General features: G+C 43.4%; 1 protein-coding gene across 7 annotated transcripts in view; it reads right to left on the bottom strand.

Moving 5' to 3' along the window:
- ZNF462 (zinc finger protein 462) overlaps positions 1–15162 on the bottom strand; it is a 152261-nt gene that overhangs the window by 84848 nt on the left and 52251 nt on the right. For 6 of the 7 annotated variants that reach the window (XM_017876699.1, XM_017876697.1, XM_017876696.1 and 3 more), the window contains 2 exons: positions 6377–6626; positions 214–5846 (listed from right to left, as the gene is read on the bottom strand). In XM_017876699.1, coding sequence (XP_017732188.1) covers positions 214–5846; positions 6377–6596 — 5853 coding nt within the window. In that variant the 5' untranslated portion in view covers positions 6597–6626. Of the gene's footprint in view, positions 1–213; positions 5847–6376; positions 6627–10553; positions 10919–15162 lie in introns of those variants that run through there. The other variant, XM_017876695.1, reaches the window with a different exon arrangement.

A 15162-nucleotide genomic window follows, 5' to 3' on the forward strand; every position in this document is an offset into this window, starting at 1 on the left:
CAAAGGGAAGGAGGGAGGGGAACGGGACCAAGGAGAGGGATGAGCACAGAATGGGAGATAATCAAGCTCGAAATGTTTAATTGACTTATTGAGCTCTCTGGCAAGCTAAGTCACTAGGAAGCCTGCAGCAGTTTGGCTGGCAACGAAGAAGTGCATGTGGGCACCAGTGATGAGAGGCCTCCTGGGGGAAGGGAAATCAAAACATATCCTTACCCTCTCTTGTTTGAAATCTGCAAAAGCACCATCTGCATATTTCTGCTTGCTCAAAAGCTGTTTCCTCCTCTCCTGACGTTTGGCACGCTTCTGGAATTCCTCATTGTGAATGTTCAAGTGTGAGGTCAGCTCGGCTGTGCTTTGCAGTTTGCTATCACAGTGCTTACACTGGTAGGTGGAGTTCTGTAAGCGGGGGCCGTTGCCCAGAATGATGAAGTCCCTCTTTAGGTCCCGACTGTGGTGGTCAGTGTAATGCATGCACAACAGCTCTGCAGTGCTAAAGGACAGCTTGAAGCATTTGATGCAGCGGAACGGGAGCCACTCGATTTCCTGAGCTTCACCCTCCACCTCGGCTTTCTCAAAGCTGCTTCTCTCCTCTTCTTCCATCAGCGTGGGCTTCTCATGCTCATCTGCATAGACGGCCGTGAAGTAGCCCCCCAACTTGCTGGCGTGCTGCTTCTTTGGGAACACCCCTGGGTGGCGTTTCATGTAATGCGACACAATGCCCTTCTTGCTGAACGACTGGAAAGAGCACAAGGAGCACTTTTTCTTCTCCACTGCCCGCCGGAGTTCCTCGCTCAGCTGAGGGGAGTCGTCCTTGGGCGGGGATGGGATGATCACTTTGTTGGGCTTGTCGCTGATGGTCCTGGAGGCTGCCAGGCAGTGAGTGTAATATGCATCAATGTCGTGGCGCTTCTGGTAGTGGGCTGCCAGACCTTTGCGGATGGGGTTGGTGTAGGCACACAGGGCACACTTGAAGAGGTTGTTCTTGCCTTCCGGCTGGGCTCGGACATTATTGTGCTTGATGCGGTAGTGCCTGGCGATCCCCTTCCTCGTGGAGCAGAAGTACTTGCAGAGCTGGCACCGGAACACAGTGTGGGAGACCAGGTGGGAGGTAGAGAAGTGAGAAGTGGACACGGGCTCCTCTCCCACCTCCTCCTCAGTGATAGAGATTTGGGAGGGGCTCACTTCAGTGGTCATCTCGGGCTCAAGGGGGACTGGCAGCTTCGGGGGCGACTGGGAAAAGACATCAAATTCAGGCTGATTGTGATACTTCTCGTAGTGGATTTTCAGTTTCTCCAAAGTGCCGTGCGTGTACGGACACAGTTTGCACCGGTAGGCGCCATACCCTTGCTTGAAGATCCTGCTTGTCTCCTCCACGTCGTTCTGGGATATGTCAGCAGACTGCTCTACGTCGTGCACAAAGTCCTCAGCGGTCACCTTGATGGACGGATGTCGCTTCTGGTAGTGGGTCAGGACGCCATGGATACGGGTGTTGATGTATGGGCAATGCCTGCATTTGTAGACGGCACCTGGGTTGATGTCAATGTCCTGGGCAAAGTCAGCAGCCTTCACTTTCATGCCAGGGTGCTTCTTCCCATAATGGGTGAGAAGACCGTGCAAGTTGTTATACTCAGATTGGCATACCGTGCACTGGTATGGGGTGGAGGATATGGCGGGGTTGGCTGAAGCTAGCTGCAGGCTTTTCTCAGGGGACAGTCTTGCATCCTCTGGACATTCAGCTTCCTGCTCTGGGAGAGGGGTGGGTATACTGTTTTCACAATTCACAGGGCCTGCCAACTCTTCGGATGAAAGAATGGGCTTCTCCACAGCATCTTTCTCCTTGATGATGTCCAGCAGCACTGACTCATCACCATTCATGGCCCAGGGGTGGAACGCTTGGTAGTGATTAGTGATGTCCCAGATGGAGACAGCTTCAAAAACACAGTCCCTGCATCTGTAGGTTTTGGCTTCGGCTGGCATTGTGAGAGAGGGAGGGGATGGGTCTGGCCCAGCCCACAGTTTAGTAGCCATGTAAGTGTAATCAACATAGTGTTCTGGATGCCTCCGTTGGTAATGCAGGAGCAAACCATTGGGCTCCGTATGAGAGTAAATGCACCATTCGCAGTGGTAGCCAGCTTCTATCAAGCCATCGAGAAATGCCCATCGCATGATGGACGTGACTGTGGCTTTCAGGGCGGGGTGGTCTTTCTTGATATGCTTCCTCAGTGCATAGAAGTAGGGGGAGGTATATGAGCACTGCCTACATTTGAGTGCTCGGAGTTTCGTTTTGTCCCGCTCCAGGTTAGAGGTGGAGACAAGCACGCAGCTGGCAGGCTTCTTCTGATTTCGGTCGCAGAGGCTTCGAATGGTGGCTGTATGCTGCCGGATCACATCTGCGTTGGCCTTGAAGTCCCGGTGCTTCTTCTGATAATGAATGAGTACCCCTTTGACCGTCCGGTTCCCATAATCACAGTGCTGGCAAAAGAACATCTCATTCTCCACAGGAGGGCCATCTCTCTCAGAACTGCTTCGGTTCAGCTGTTGCATGGGGGCGGGTGGCCGGGGGGAGCCTTGGGGCCCTTCGACCCCTCTCATCATTGCAGCTGTGGGAGGAGCCTGTCTGATATATTTGGCAGTAACCTTTATTTCTGGGTGTCTTTTCTGGTAGTGGACAAGCACTCCCACAACTGACCGATTGCTGTAGGAACAGTGTTTGCAGTAGTAAAGCTCAGTACTGAGGTCTGGTGGCGGGGGTTGTGGGGGGGGTGGGGAACCCATGTTGGACATTTTGGGAGACATTGGAGCACCCACCTCAAATGATAATTGAGAAAGGGCAGAGCCCCTGTCCACAGACACCATTCGCATAGTTTTCTGGATCCTAAAGTAGGAAGCCTTTTCTTCGGGGTGTTTCTTCTGATAATGAACCAAGACAGAATGCATGTTGGGGCTTGCAAACGAACAAACATCACAATCATAAACAACAACAGTGTTGACCAAAGGGTCCTTCTGATTTTCACATTCAGGAGTAAAGGTCTTGGAAGGAGTGTTTTTGTTGAACGTAGCTGGCAAACCACCACCACGAGCCACAGGCGTGGAAGTCGCCATGTTCTTGGGAGCTGAATTCAGAATCTCCCTCAGGGTCTGGGATTCCGTATTCAGCCCTTCCTGCTGCTCCACGACATAGCTTGAAAATATCATTGCGTTGTTGATCTTCACCGTGGGATGCATTCTTTGGTAATGTGGCATCAGGCTTCTAACATTCGGGCTCGTGTATGAACAAAACCGACACCGGTAGATCAGGTCCGAGTGATCGAAGTTGAGTACATTCATGGCTTCTGGGTGGTGTTCACCATAATGCTGCTGGAGATCTTCGAAGTTGGTGTAATCAATGTAGCATTCCAGGCACCTGTATACTGCGCTGTGATCGTTGGGGTCCAAGATGTACCTAAAACTGAATTTAATGTACGGGTGCATTCGTTGGTAGTGGGTGCTAACACTCCGGGCAGATTTGTTGTTAAAGTCACAGTGTTTACAATAGTAAAGCCTTCCAGAGTCACCAAAGTCTGTGTTTTCATTATTGTGCTCGGTCCCATAGATAGGAGTTTGGGTATTCAGCAGAGCAGTATTGGAAACTTGGTGATCTTTCAAGTTTGTTGAGGAGCCGTAATAATCCTCTTCATCTTCAGAAAGGGTGAGCTCAATCTCAGCCCCATTGGTGGCATTGTAATCATGGGTGATGTTTCTGAAGTTGGGCTCCTTCTGGGGCTCACTGGTATCTCTTGCCCATATCTGTTGGGCAGAAAAGGAAGTAGGAACCTCTATGATGGGTTCTGTCGGCTCTTCCTCCCTGTCCAACTCAACCTCTATCTCGACTTCGTTGTCTTCCTCTTCCTCTTCATCATCCTCAACATTGATCACTGCATCTTCCTGCTGTTTGGTTTGGTTAATTTTGCTCTGAAGGTTGCTTGCTATCTCATCAATCCTGGTTCTCTTCTTCACGGGTGACAAATCTAGAGGAAAGTCATTGGCGAGCTTCCTAGAGGCCTTAGCTACAAAATTGTTCTTGGAGGACAACCCAAGAATTGAGGTCTGACTTTTCTTCACAGTGTTGCTGGAAGAGGGGTGGCTGTCTGTCTCATTTTCCAATGGTAGGCTTGAGGGCTGCCCCTCGAATTTTGGCAAGTTGTCACAGAATGAATGTTTATGCTGCTGATGGACTCTTAGCCCTTTCAGAGTTGTGGTGGAGTAATTACACATGGTGCATTTGTATGGGTGCAGAGGTGCGGCTTGTGTGGGTGGCTGTGGCTGCTGTGTTGGTGGTGGCTGTGTTTGTGGCTGGGATGGCACCTGATGTGGTGGCTGCAGCTGTGGTGGCTGTGGTTGCTGCAGTGGCTGTGGTTGTGATGGTGGTGGTGGTGGTGGCGGTGGTGGTGGTTGCGGTGGCTGTTGCTGCTGCAAGGGATCCAACATGACTCCTGACTTTCTACCATTGATGCTTGAGCTCTCATAAGACACCATACCTTCATTCAGTGAGGATGAAATGCTTTCACTCTGGGAATTCACAGCATCCCAATCTGACGTTGTACCCGTGTGACACTGTTTGTGAGCCCCAAGTTTCAACGAGCTCTTGCAAGTAAACGGACATTCGTCACATTTGTAGACAGCTGTCTTTCCAGATAAGTGGATGTTTTCTATGTGACGAGAGATGCTACGTCGATGCATGGTGAGGAAAGGACAAAAGGGGCACTGGAACCTATTCATGAATCTTCTAAATGGAATCCCCTTGGTCTCCAATAATTTGTTGCCATCTGAGCCCATCAGCTGCTCTGCAGACAGGCCTGATGTCTGGTGATCCATAGCACTTAAACCATTCTCACTGTCTATTTCATTTAACTCTTCATCAGAACTAGAGTCATTTAGCATGCTATTAGTTTCCAGGTCAGCAGAAGAATTGGTCATGTCAGTCATTCCATAACGGGATCTCTCTGCCAAGTTAACTAGACCAGAATTGTGAGGTGACTTCGGCTTCATCTGAGGGTAAGACATGGGCGAAAACTTGGAAGCTGAAGAAGAATTGGGTCTCATGATGGAGTTGCCCATGGAGCCCCTGAAGTTGGAGACGGTAGTATTGGGTATCTCCCGGCTTGCAGCATTCATGGTCAGATAGGTGGAGTTGGAAGTGGGGCTGGGGGCACTCTTGTTCGGCACATCAGGTAGATTAGTTCCTTCTTGTTGCTGTCTGAGACTGGAAAGGATCTTGACCATACTGCGGTGTTTCTTCATCATGTGGTCACACCAGCGTTCTCGGCGGGGGGTCTGGTAGCTGCACCACTCACAACAAAAGTTGCCTCGAGATTTGGTCAAAGGCTTGACCATAGACTCTAAGATGCTGCGCTCCACAACCTCTGCTGGCAGTTCCTTGCAGGGGTCCTGCAGGGATATGGGCGGAACCACAGGGTCTGGCATTGGAGCAGGAGCAGGTGGGGGAGCAGTGGTCTCCTTCAAATTGTTTTTGTGATACATCTTCTGATGCTTAATTATTCTTGCCCTTCTTGGTGACTTGTATGTGCAAAACTGGCAAGAGAAGACCTTTCCAAATCCCTCGTGCATCATGATATTATAATTTAAGGATCCCGGGACAGGGGGTCCTGACGAACTCCCTTCAGCTTGAGCTCCATGGACCTTTCTAGTGTGTTCTATGAGGAGGTTTTTTGACCTGAAGTAGCGTACGCAGAACTTGCATTGAAAAAACTTGTTTGTTGGTTTGGGATTAGCGGCAATATGATGACCATAATATCCTGGACTGTGGCCATAGTAACCTCCGGTCCCCAATGCAGTTGCATTTTGACCTAAAGAAAAAGCATAAAGAAAGTGACAAAGCAAAAGACAATTAAGATATCTAATCATGCAAATCAGTATCATTCCAATTATTCTTCATTACTAAACATCACATGCAAAAGGCCTGAAGTCTCAAGATGAGGCCTTGAAGAGTATTGACAAAGCATCAATGAAGATACCCGTACTGCACCTTCTCATGGATAAAGATGCAGGGTACAGCTTTAGGTATTCTCCTCATCTCCATAAATGCGCCACACAGCTATAAAAATACAAGTTTCATAAATTGTACTACTTTTTCTAGAACTTTCCAAGCTACTACCTTGTTCTCCAAATTAAAAGGTAGGATATATGAGGAAGCTTTTGAAAGGATAACAACCTAAGATACTCAAGAAGAGATACATGATGCCCAAACCACAAAAATGGCTAGCAAAGCACAAGAAATTCTGCAAAAGCCACATATATTAAGAACCATGGCTACAGGCTAAAAGGAAACAAGAGCAATTAAAATACATCGGCTGTGCCAAGTTTAGTATAGATTTACCTGATAAATCTTCTGCAATGGCAAATTCATCCTTTATGGAAGAAAACTCCACCTCTGTCTGATTACTGGCATTCATGGACCCGCATCGTGGCTCATTCACATTGTCCTCAGCAACATCAGTTGGCTGCAGAAATGCCGTGTGGACATCCTGAATGTGTGCCTTGAGATCTTCATAAGACGGGGCTCTGAAATCACAGCCATCACACTGAAGCACCTCCATGATCTGGGTCTACCCTCTCACATTAGGAACCTGTGGCAGAAGTCAGAACAAAACATCTTAAGGAATGCACTAATCGCATACCTCGAGCTGATGGGGCTATATATCCATTAATGGGAAAAAATTCCAGTATCAGTAGATTTCTTATTGGACTTTGCCAATTGGAACATTGGCTAAAGAGAGGCAATCAGACATAATGGAGATGATGTCCTTGACCTCATAATTTCAAAGAAGGAAAAACACCAGATAAACATTTTCTAGCATGATATGTCTTCCAATGCCATTTGTCAAGGAAACGTTTAGTACTTCAAAAGTTTCAGAAGTTTCTGAGCTTCTCCACTGAATCCAAATTTCTTGGTAACTTAATGTTGGCTTTGGTTCTGCCTTGGACTCATTTTCTTTTTAAATTGGAGCCATCTCAAAAGAAGAGGATGTCCACACAGAAGAAAGGGAAAATTTCAGTCTTCATTAGCTGTTTATTTAGTTATTATTACCTTGGTGTCTTGTCACCAAATAGTGAAATAGTATTTAAATCTTTGGAGTGGAGATAGAGCATTTTTATTGTAGCTTTTCTTATTTTAATAACTTTGCTGATATTGGGGTGCACCTCTATTTCCTCCCTTCTCCAAATAGTTTAGTTGTGGGTTTTTTTTTTCCATGAGCTAAATGTCTATTTGCTCTTTTACTACCTACCAATTATAACCTAACAGCTTCTTCAATCTAATTAGGTCATAAAATATTTCTCATGAGGTTTTCAAACAACCAACTTTGGATGACAATCCAGTTTCTGTTTAAAGTTGCACCTTGGCACCTCGATTTGCATGAAGACAATAGAAACTTGCATTTTTGAAGAAGGGCTTCTAAGTCCTGACTTTATCTTTTTCCACTTCTTTCCTTTACAACCATGAAGTGCATACCTGGATGCAAAAAGCTGTGAACCTACCACGGAATAAATCAAAACTTGCCCAGCTACCTTCATTCTGCTATTTACTGTGTGACTGAAATATACAGAAAGCTACACACTAACTCAATGGAGAGTCCCACCATCAAGAAGTCAAAAATATATTACAAAGGTGAAGTCCTTCCTATCTTAATGTATATTCTAAGTTGAGATACCCTGTTATTGTCTTAATGAGTAAGTTACTTCATTAATATCATCACAAACTCTACTGAGTCATTGTAATCTAGAACCAGATGTCCAAGAACTAACGCTGCAGCCAATGTATTTTATGATGTAATACTCTATACTTTTACTGTAAAAGATAAATTATTTCTGCAGAAAAAAAAAGGTCCAGTAATAATATATTAATGTAGTGAAAGGAGCCATCACACAAGGATTTTCTATCAAAGAATGCTCCTCCTGATCGCATGCTAAAATAACTTCTGGCAAGTCCAGTTCTGGACAGACTGAGCTTGCAGAGTGAGCCACAGATATTTACCTCCTCTTCTTTCACCCAGCAATTTATCCTTTTTCAATAAACATTGAACTGTGCACCAGACTCTTTTCAGCTAAGTCTCAATATTCCAGATACACAAGCTTTTATGTCTAAGCAACAACCCAAATTGTGTGGAAGAGGTTGCTATCAGCTCTGGATCAAATTACAGCAGTCACTGAGGCCCCACCCCACTTCTCCTTTCGCACAGTCCATTAGACCTGAAAACAAATTTTTCCATGGTGCAGACAACTCCTGCATTTAGAACACTTCACAGAAAAAAGCAGATCATCCAGTGTGCACTCCCCATCCCCCAAGCTTAGTCTTTTCATCTCAGCCAAACAAGCCACAGCTCTGCTGAATGTGTTTATCACACTTTCAAGAGATATGAGCTCCTGCGTCACTGAAGCTCTAAGACTCACTAAGCTGCCCTAGTCCTCTGAGCTTTAGGGGCAGCCATTTTAGCTCAGAGCTTCTCCTCCGTGCACAACATGGCTTCTCCTGGATTCTGCTAGGCTAACAATCAGAAATGAATGCTAGAAGAGCAGGCTGGGCTCCTCCTATGCTCTTCTCTTCCCAACAAAGAATTAACTGTTTTCATTTCTCTTCAAAAAGCAGCACCTTTCTCCTCCTCAAATGTCATTCACCAAGATCTCCAAAGGTTCTTTTATTCCATGATTGATATGCTGGTTTGTTAGTCCCAGCAGAGCCCTGGTCAGAGAAGGATGACCCTGGGCCAGATCCTGTTCTACACCAGGATTTAGGGGTGCAGCAGGAGGACCTCCAGAATGCCTTGACTTCTTGGAAGTCGTCCTTCCACACACAGAAGACATACCATCCGACTCTGCTTGCCAGATTCCAAAGTCTAATGACCTTTGTTAATCACCAGCCAGTCTGTCTGCATCAGCAGACCCTGCCAACAGACACACCCTTCAACACAAAGGCTGTAGCTATTCCTTTTAAAGGAGGTTCTCTGAAAGCTCCATTGTGTAGCAGAGAGGAAAACAAAATCTCTTCCCTTCAAAACTTCAAGCCTTTAGAAATAATGCAACAAAAGGCTTTCTGCTGTGTGTCTTTTGGAAAGTTTAAGCCTGATTTGCACAACATCAACAAAAGTTACGGCTCTGCAGAAGGAAAGCAGGGCACCTTCGGCATTAAGTCATTCACCTAGAGATGAAATTCATCTCTATGTAGTTCTCTAATATCTTGGTGTCTTCTGAAGCTATTATCAAGGATGCTAACTTCACTGAACACAAACATAAACTAACAGTCTCCTTGTTCTGCTACAAAGGAGATTAAAGGGTTATGAGATCAGAAAAGAGCCACTGATTTGGAAAAGAAGAGATGATGAAAGTGATTTCCTAATGGGTTCTAGCTTTCATGTTGTTGCAGCCTCTGCCTCAAAAATAGCTCAGAGCCTTAGAAGAGGTTAATCTCCAGGCCACTGAGAGAACCAGCATCAGGTAGAGCTGAATGGCCTTCAATTTCATGTCTGCACCAAGTACTGAAAGGAGGATGTAGCCTACTTTGAAAGCCATCTTGCCTTTGTGTACACATTTCTCCTGAAGACGCTGACAGAAGAAGAAAACAGAAGTTGCTGGCATGGCCCAATCAAAGAGATAGAAACTTGATATGTTTATGAGATGGTACATGGGCACATGTGCAAAAAGTGACAGCAAGTGGAGGAGAAGGGAGTAGGGAAGGACAGAGACAAAAACACAATGGACATGAGGATGACCCATTCATGTTTTGCAGCAGATGGTAATCCTCTAAGAAACCACAACCGAGAAAAAAAAAAAAGGCAAGAAATAAGCTCTGCATATCTATTTCATCAATCCCGAAGAGCAGCAACCCTAAGAGGCTAACCTAGTCACTGATCTGCTATAAAATTATGATTTTAAGTTAAAAGCTTTGATCTCATATCTACTTACTTCATTTAATAATACTATGATGATGAAATTAGCAATATTTTTTTCTCACCAAAATTAGCAAAATCAAAAGTAAAAGAGGAAGTTTCTCAACTAACTAAAAAGAGTCTATTTCAAAAGGTCTTGAGATGCATCTGCAAATCGGACAAGCACTCTGTCTCTACCCCAGATATATGTCCAGGTCCTTCAAGGTCAAATAGGCCTCAGATGCCTAGACTTTAAACACCACCCATCATGATCCCTGCAAGGTGAACACAGATTCATTCTATAGTAACTGGCACCTAATGTGACTGGTGCTCCTAACATGAAACCCCTAGACTATCCTAATTAGTCACTGCCTTTAGTACTACTTACTCGTTGCTGATTTGTTCAGTTTGTATTTATAGTTTGAGGATTTCAAAATGTGGGGTTTTGACGGGGAAACCCAAAATCCAATTGTTTATGTTCGACAAATTCTTGAAGATATAAAGAACAACCAGAGATGATGTCAAAGATTTGAAACATATATACAGAAATGAGGAAAAGTAAATTATGGACAAAGCCTGCTCATTTTCAATCTTAAGAACACCAATTTTAATTTATACCACCTGCCCACCTACTTTCTGTGCTCAGAATTCCAGGGATCCATTATGCCTCAGTTTTCCTTCTTGTGAAGGAGGAAGGAGACAAACCACAGCTTCATCGTTCATCCTTCCAACTCACTGCTCAGACGTAACTGGAGCGGGCAGGTGTTGACATTGTGTAGCATTCTTCAGGCCCGCCACCATCACTTGGTCCAGGTCAGCTTGGCAAACACTGCTCTTTAGTTTGAGGGCCCAGGAGCATAAATGTGGTCCTCAAGTCAAAATCCCAGCTGTCTTCAGGAAGTGATCAAATTAAAAGGCATAGGCCTTGCCTGGATCTAACCTGTTCTCTGACTGAAGGACTGCAGCCCAGAAATAAAGCTGTGAAGCACCACAGCCATGTGATTCAGTAGCAACTAATTATAACCTTCAAAGCCTTTGAGAAATAGAACCAGAAACACCATAAGGTGCTTTTCCTCTGTCCACTCCAGAAACCTAGTTTCATTTATAAGACACTAAACTTCCCAGTTCTCCTCAATCATAATTCTAATAAAAGGCTCTCATTAGCACCTGTTGTTTGAACTTTTCTTAGTTTTCTTTCTTATGAATGGAAAAACCAATTATCCAAGGACAGGTAATAGAATACATAAATTCTGGAATAGTTCAGCTAGAAAACAGAAAATCAAGAAACTAAAGATCATTCTAAAAAATATATTTGCAGATCAGAAACTGTTGATATGCTGAGGTCAAAGAGTTGTGACGTGTATTGGGAAGTTAATATTTTTAATTGCAAGCCCCAGGACCTTAAGATGAAAAATGATTTCTTTTTTAAAAAAGGCACTAGTAAACTTGTAAATATTGGGTTGCTATTCTTAGCAACAAGGGGAGTTCTATATCACTACTAATCATTTACACTTGTTAAGGCTGAAGTGAAAGTTCTAATAATTTAATAATCATTTAAAGCATCTTTCCAAAGAGTAATGAACTGAAAAGTTGAGGTGAAATCTCTTTCAGGAACAGTAGTTATGGAATCAAAACTACAAATGCAAATACAGAATGTCCAAATATATACATACACACACACACACACACACACACATAATTATATATATATATATATAATTAATTACATACATATATATGTAATTAATTTTCTTGATTTAATTTTAACTCATATATGGGCATATGCCCTTCAAATTTAACAAGAGTGGGGCAGAATCAGTTCTTTTCTGAATAAATACAAATGACATAGGTACTATCTCCATGTTATAGTGTAAAAAAATAAACCAGCAGGCCAGGCACAGTGGCTCACACCTGTAATCCCAGCACTTTGGGAGGCCAAGGCGGGTAGATCACAAGGTCAGGAGTTCAAGACCAGTCTTGCCAAGATGGTGAAACCCTGTCTCTTCTAAAAATAAAAAAAAATTAGCCGGGTGTGGTGGTGGGCGTCTGTAATCCCAGCTACTTGGGAGGCTGAGGCAGAGAACTGCTTGAACCCAGGAGATGAAGGTTGCAGTGAGCCAAGATCATGCCACTGCACTCCAGCCTGGGTGGCACAGTGAGACTCCGTCTCAAAAAAATAAAATAAAATAAATAATAAACCAGCAAAATAAACCAACAAGCAACTTCCAACAACAAGCTACCTCCAACAATCCCATAGCATTTGGTACTATTACAGATTCTGGCTCACAATGTGGTCTTCAAATGTCCTATCAAATGTGTATACTGTTTGCTACATGATCTAAGCAGTTCTGTGTACTCTTGGCAATTCACCACACTAATGAAAGGTTTAACATATCAAGGAGGATAAATAATTAAGGAATTCAGAAGGGAGACACAGCTGTTCTTCAAAACCAAATTTTCAGAAGAGAAAGGATTAATTTGCAATCACATATGTAACCCCCAATATGAGACTGAATTTAAATAGTAGCAGGGAAATACCATGAGACCAAGTCCTGCCAATGCATGTGGCCTCTGTTGTATACAGTTGGCCTGGTCCATCTGTGGGACCTTGTACATAAGCACAAAGTCTGAAACAGGCAATTTGCAGATTAATAACCCAGTCACCTACTGGCCAAGGATGCTAGCCTTCAGGTTACTTTTTATTTTAGGTTCGCTCTCCTGCACAAAGTTTTCAAGTACTGCAGAGTATGCTGGAGTACTGTTTCTTAATAGATACCTTTGGGATCATCATTAAAATGAAATGAGCATCTAGGGATGTCATCCAAGTGGCTAAAAATGTTGGATATGTAAATAAGAAGTGATTCTGACCGAGTGACTTGTTATGAAAGCAGGTAGTGAGTGTCTCATACAGAAAGAGATACTACATACCTTCTGGAGAATTCATGCATTCCTTTGTAATGATATAAGGCTAATTGAGGCCAACAGGCCAATAGGCAGTCTGCCAGCTCTCCTGTCCGTAGAAAAGGAAGCGTGTGATTTGAATAAGGAGATAAAAGGAGAGAAGGGACAAGAAAAGAAAGGGAGGAAGCAGGCTGATATCTCAGTAGCTTTAGACTTCATTGTCTGTAAAGGGGAACTTGCAGTTCACTGGATAATTCTAATTCTGAGAAGCGTCTTTACAATTTTCTTGAGATGTGGTTTAGAAACAAAACAAAACAAAATGAAGATGCCTCCCCCTCACTGAAATTCTCAAAATGCAACCATGATAAATGAGATTCCAGCTCATCATGTCCTTTCAAATGATGGGAACCCATTCTTGGTGTCCTAAGAATGAGTAAGTGAGAAATAATAAGTATTGAGGAATTCTCTGAAATGTCATGGGTTCACCAGGAAGTTCCTTGGAAACTGCAGCTGTTCTTGCCCTTGTACTTAGAACAAGAGATAACTGATTTCTTCCCTCCAGAGCTAAACCTCGCCCAAACAGCAGAGACAGAAAATCATGGTGTTGCTTTATCGACTCTTCAGAATGCTGCCTGGGTTTCTACCAACACTTTTCACACAAGAACTCTCATTATAAAAATTGTAAAATTAAAGGGAAGTTGCAGATATGCTGCTGGGTCTTCATTACAGAACTGATTAAGACGCAGAGTAAGCAGAAGCTGCAGTAAAAGTCATCTTCCACATCATGAAAGACCAAGATGTGAATTGAGAACTTTCCCTGGGGGCTGGTCAGCCTGACTGAGCTTGGGCCTTGGGTGTGTCTTCATGGCCCCAAGTGTTCCTGGCTCACAAGATTCAGCTAAACATACCAAGTCTCAATTCTACAGATTCAGTGAATGAATCCAGAAACCATTTTTAACAACTTACCTTGTTTTCTATTACTATGCAAAGAAAAAAAATGATATATGGCCATTGACTTGTGGAGGGTGTGAGGAAGTTTTGTTGAAATAACTTCTTTTATCTGGGGAAAATCTCAATCTAATCTCCCCGAGACTTGCTCACTTTTGTGTGCTCATCATTTGCTCAAAAAATTCAAACAATTCACTTCCTTTAGATGAGAATGATTCTGAGCCTGCCTCCATCAGTGGCAGCCCCTGATGTAATAACCCTTCCAGTCTATTTTCTTACAGCAGACAAAACTGATTACCTAAGCCTGGCACTTGAATCTGTCTGTCTGTGTGTCTTTCTCCAAACCATGGTTTCTAATATAGCTACCCTGTGAGGATAAAGTCCTAAACTGCCTACTTTCTGAAAAGGCAAACAGTGCCTGAGCCTATGTAGACCATACATGCTTTCAAGTCCTCCTACTCAAGGGGACTGTGATTTTTTTTTTTTCCTTCTCTTGACTTCTACCTGTAGCAGAAGCCAATAGAAGGCTGTCCTTCTCCCTTATCAAACTAACCAACTGGCTCATTCAGATCCATTAGTTTTCCTACCCTTGCTTCAACAAATTAATGCAGCCTTATAGCAGGAAAAAACATCATATGTGTTTCCATATGGGAGTGGAATATACCCCCAAATTAGAAATTTTCTAAAAATGAAAGCTAAGAAATTTCTTTTCTCTTGCAATCCCCAATATACTTTTAGTAAGTAAGTTTATTCCTAAAAATTCCTACATCCCAAGAACCAAGCGGAAAGCTTAGACATTTGTCCACCAACACAACAGTAGACTTTATTATCAGGTGAAAACACTACAGTGCTCAGTTAAGGAGCCAAGCCTCACATTCCATAAACCCTTAATGATAAATCCCACTTTTGCCCAACAAAGTTAGGTTTTTCAGCATATCCACTGTTGAGCTATTTAAAAAACAAAAGACAAACAAACAAAAAAAGGCATACAGAAATGCCTACCCAGTCAATTAAGGAATTTGTTCTCAGGTCACTAAAACCAAAAAGTGACAGTAGGTATGATGTCTCTGCCTGCCACCTTCACCTTGAGAACAAGTCTTTTGAGGCCCTTACTTTGATCATTTTGCTAAATGAAGAGATTAGATCATGATGTTCAACCTTTTTGTGCAAAGGACCTGTTTTACAAGATTTTCCTCTCATATTTTGTAAGATTTTTTTTCCTGATTAAATTCATTCCCTTACATTTTATTATTCAGAGACATATAAATGCCAACCTTCATGTGACTGCCTTCTTATAAATTAAATCCAGGGGCTTTCCTTGACAACTCTATCTAAAGTTAGCTACCACTCCCAACCCCTACAAAATCTATAAAATTGAAATCCCTACTCACAA

Source organism: Rhinopithecus bieti, unplaced genomic scaffold (genome assembly GCF_001698545.2).
Source record: "Rhinopithecus bieti isolate Rb0 unplaced genomic scaffold, ASM169854v2 scaffold_9663, whole genome shotgun sequence".
NCBI lineage: Eukaryota > Metazoa > Chordata > Mammalia > Primates > Cercopithecidae > Rhinopithecus > Rhinopithecus bieti.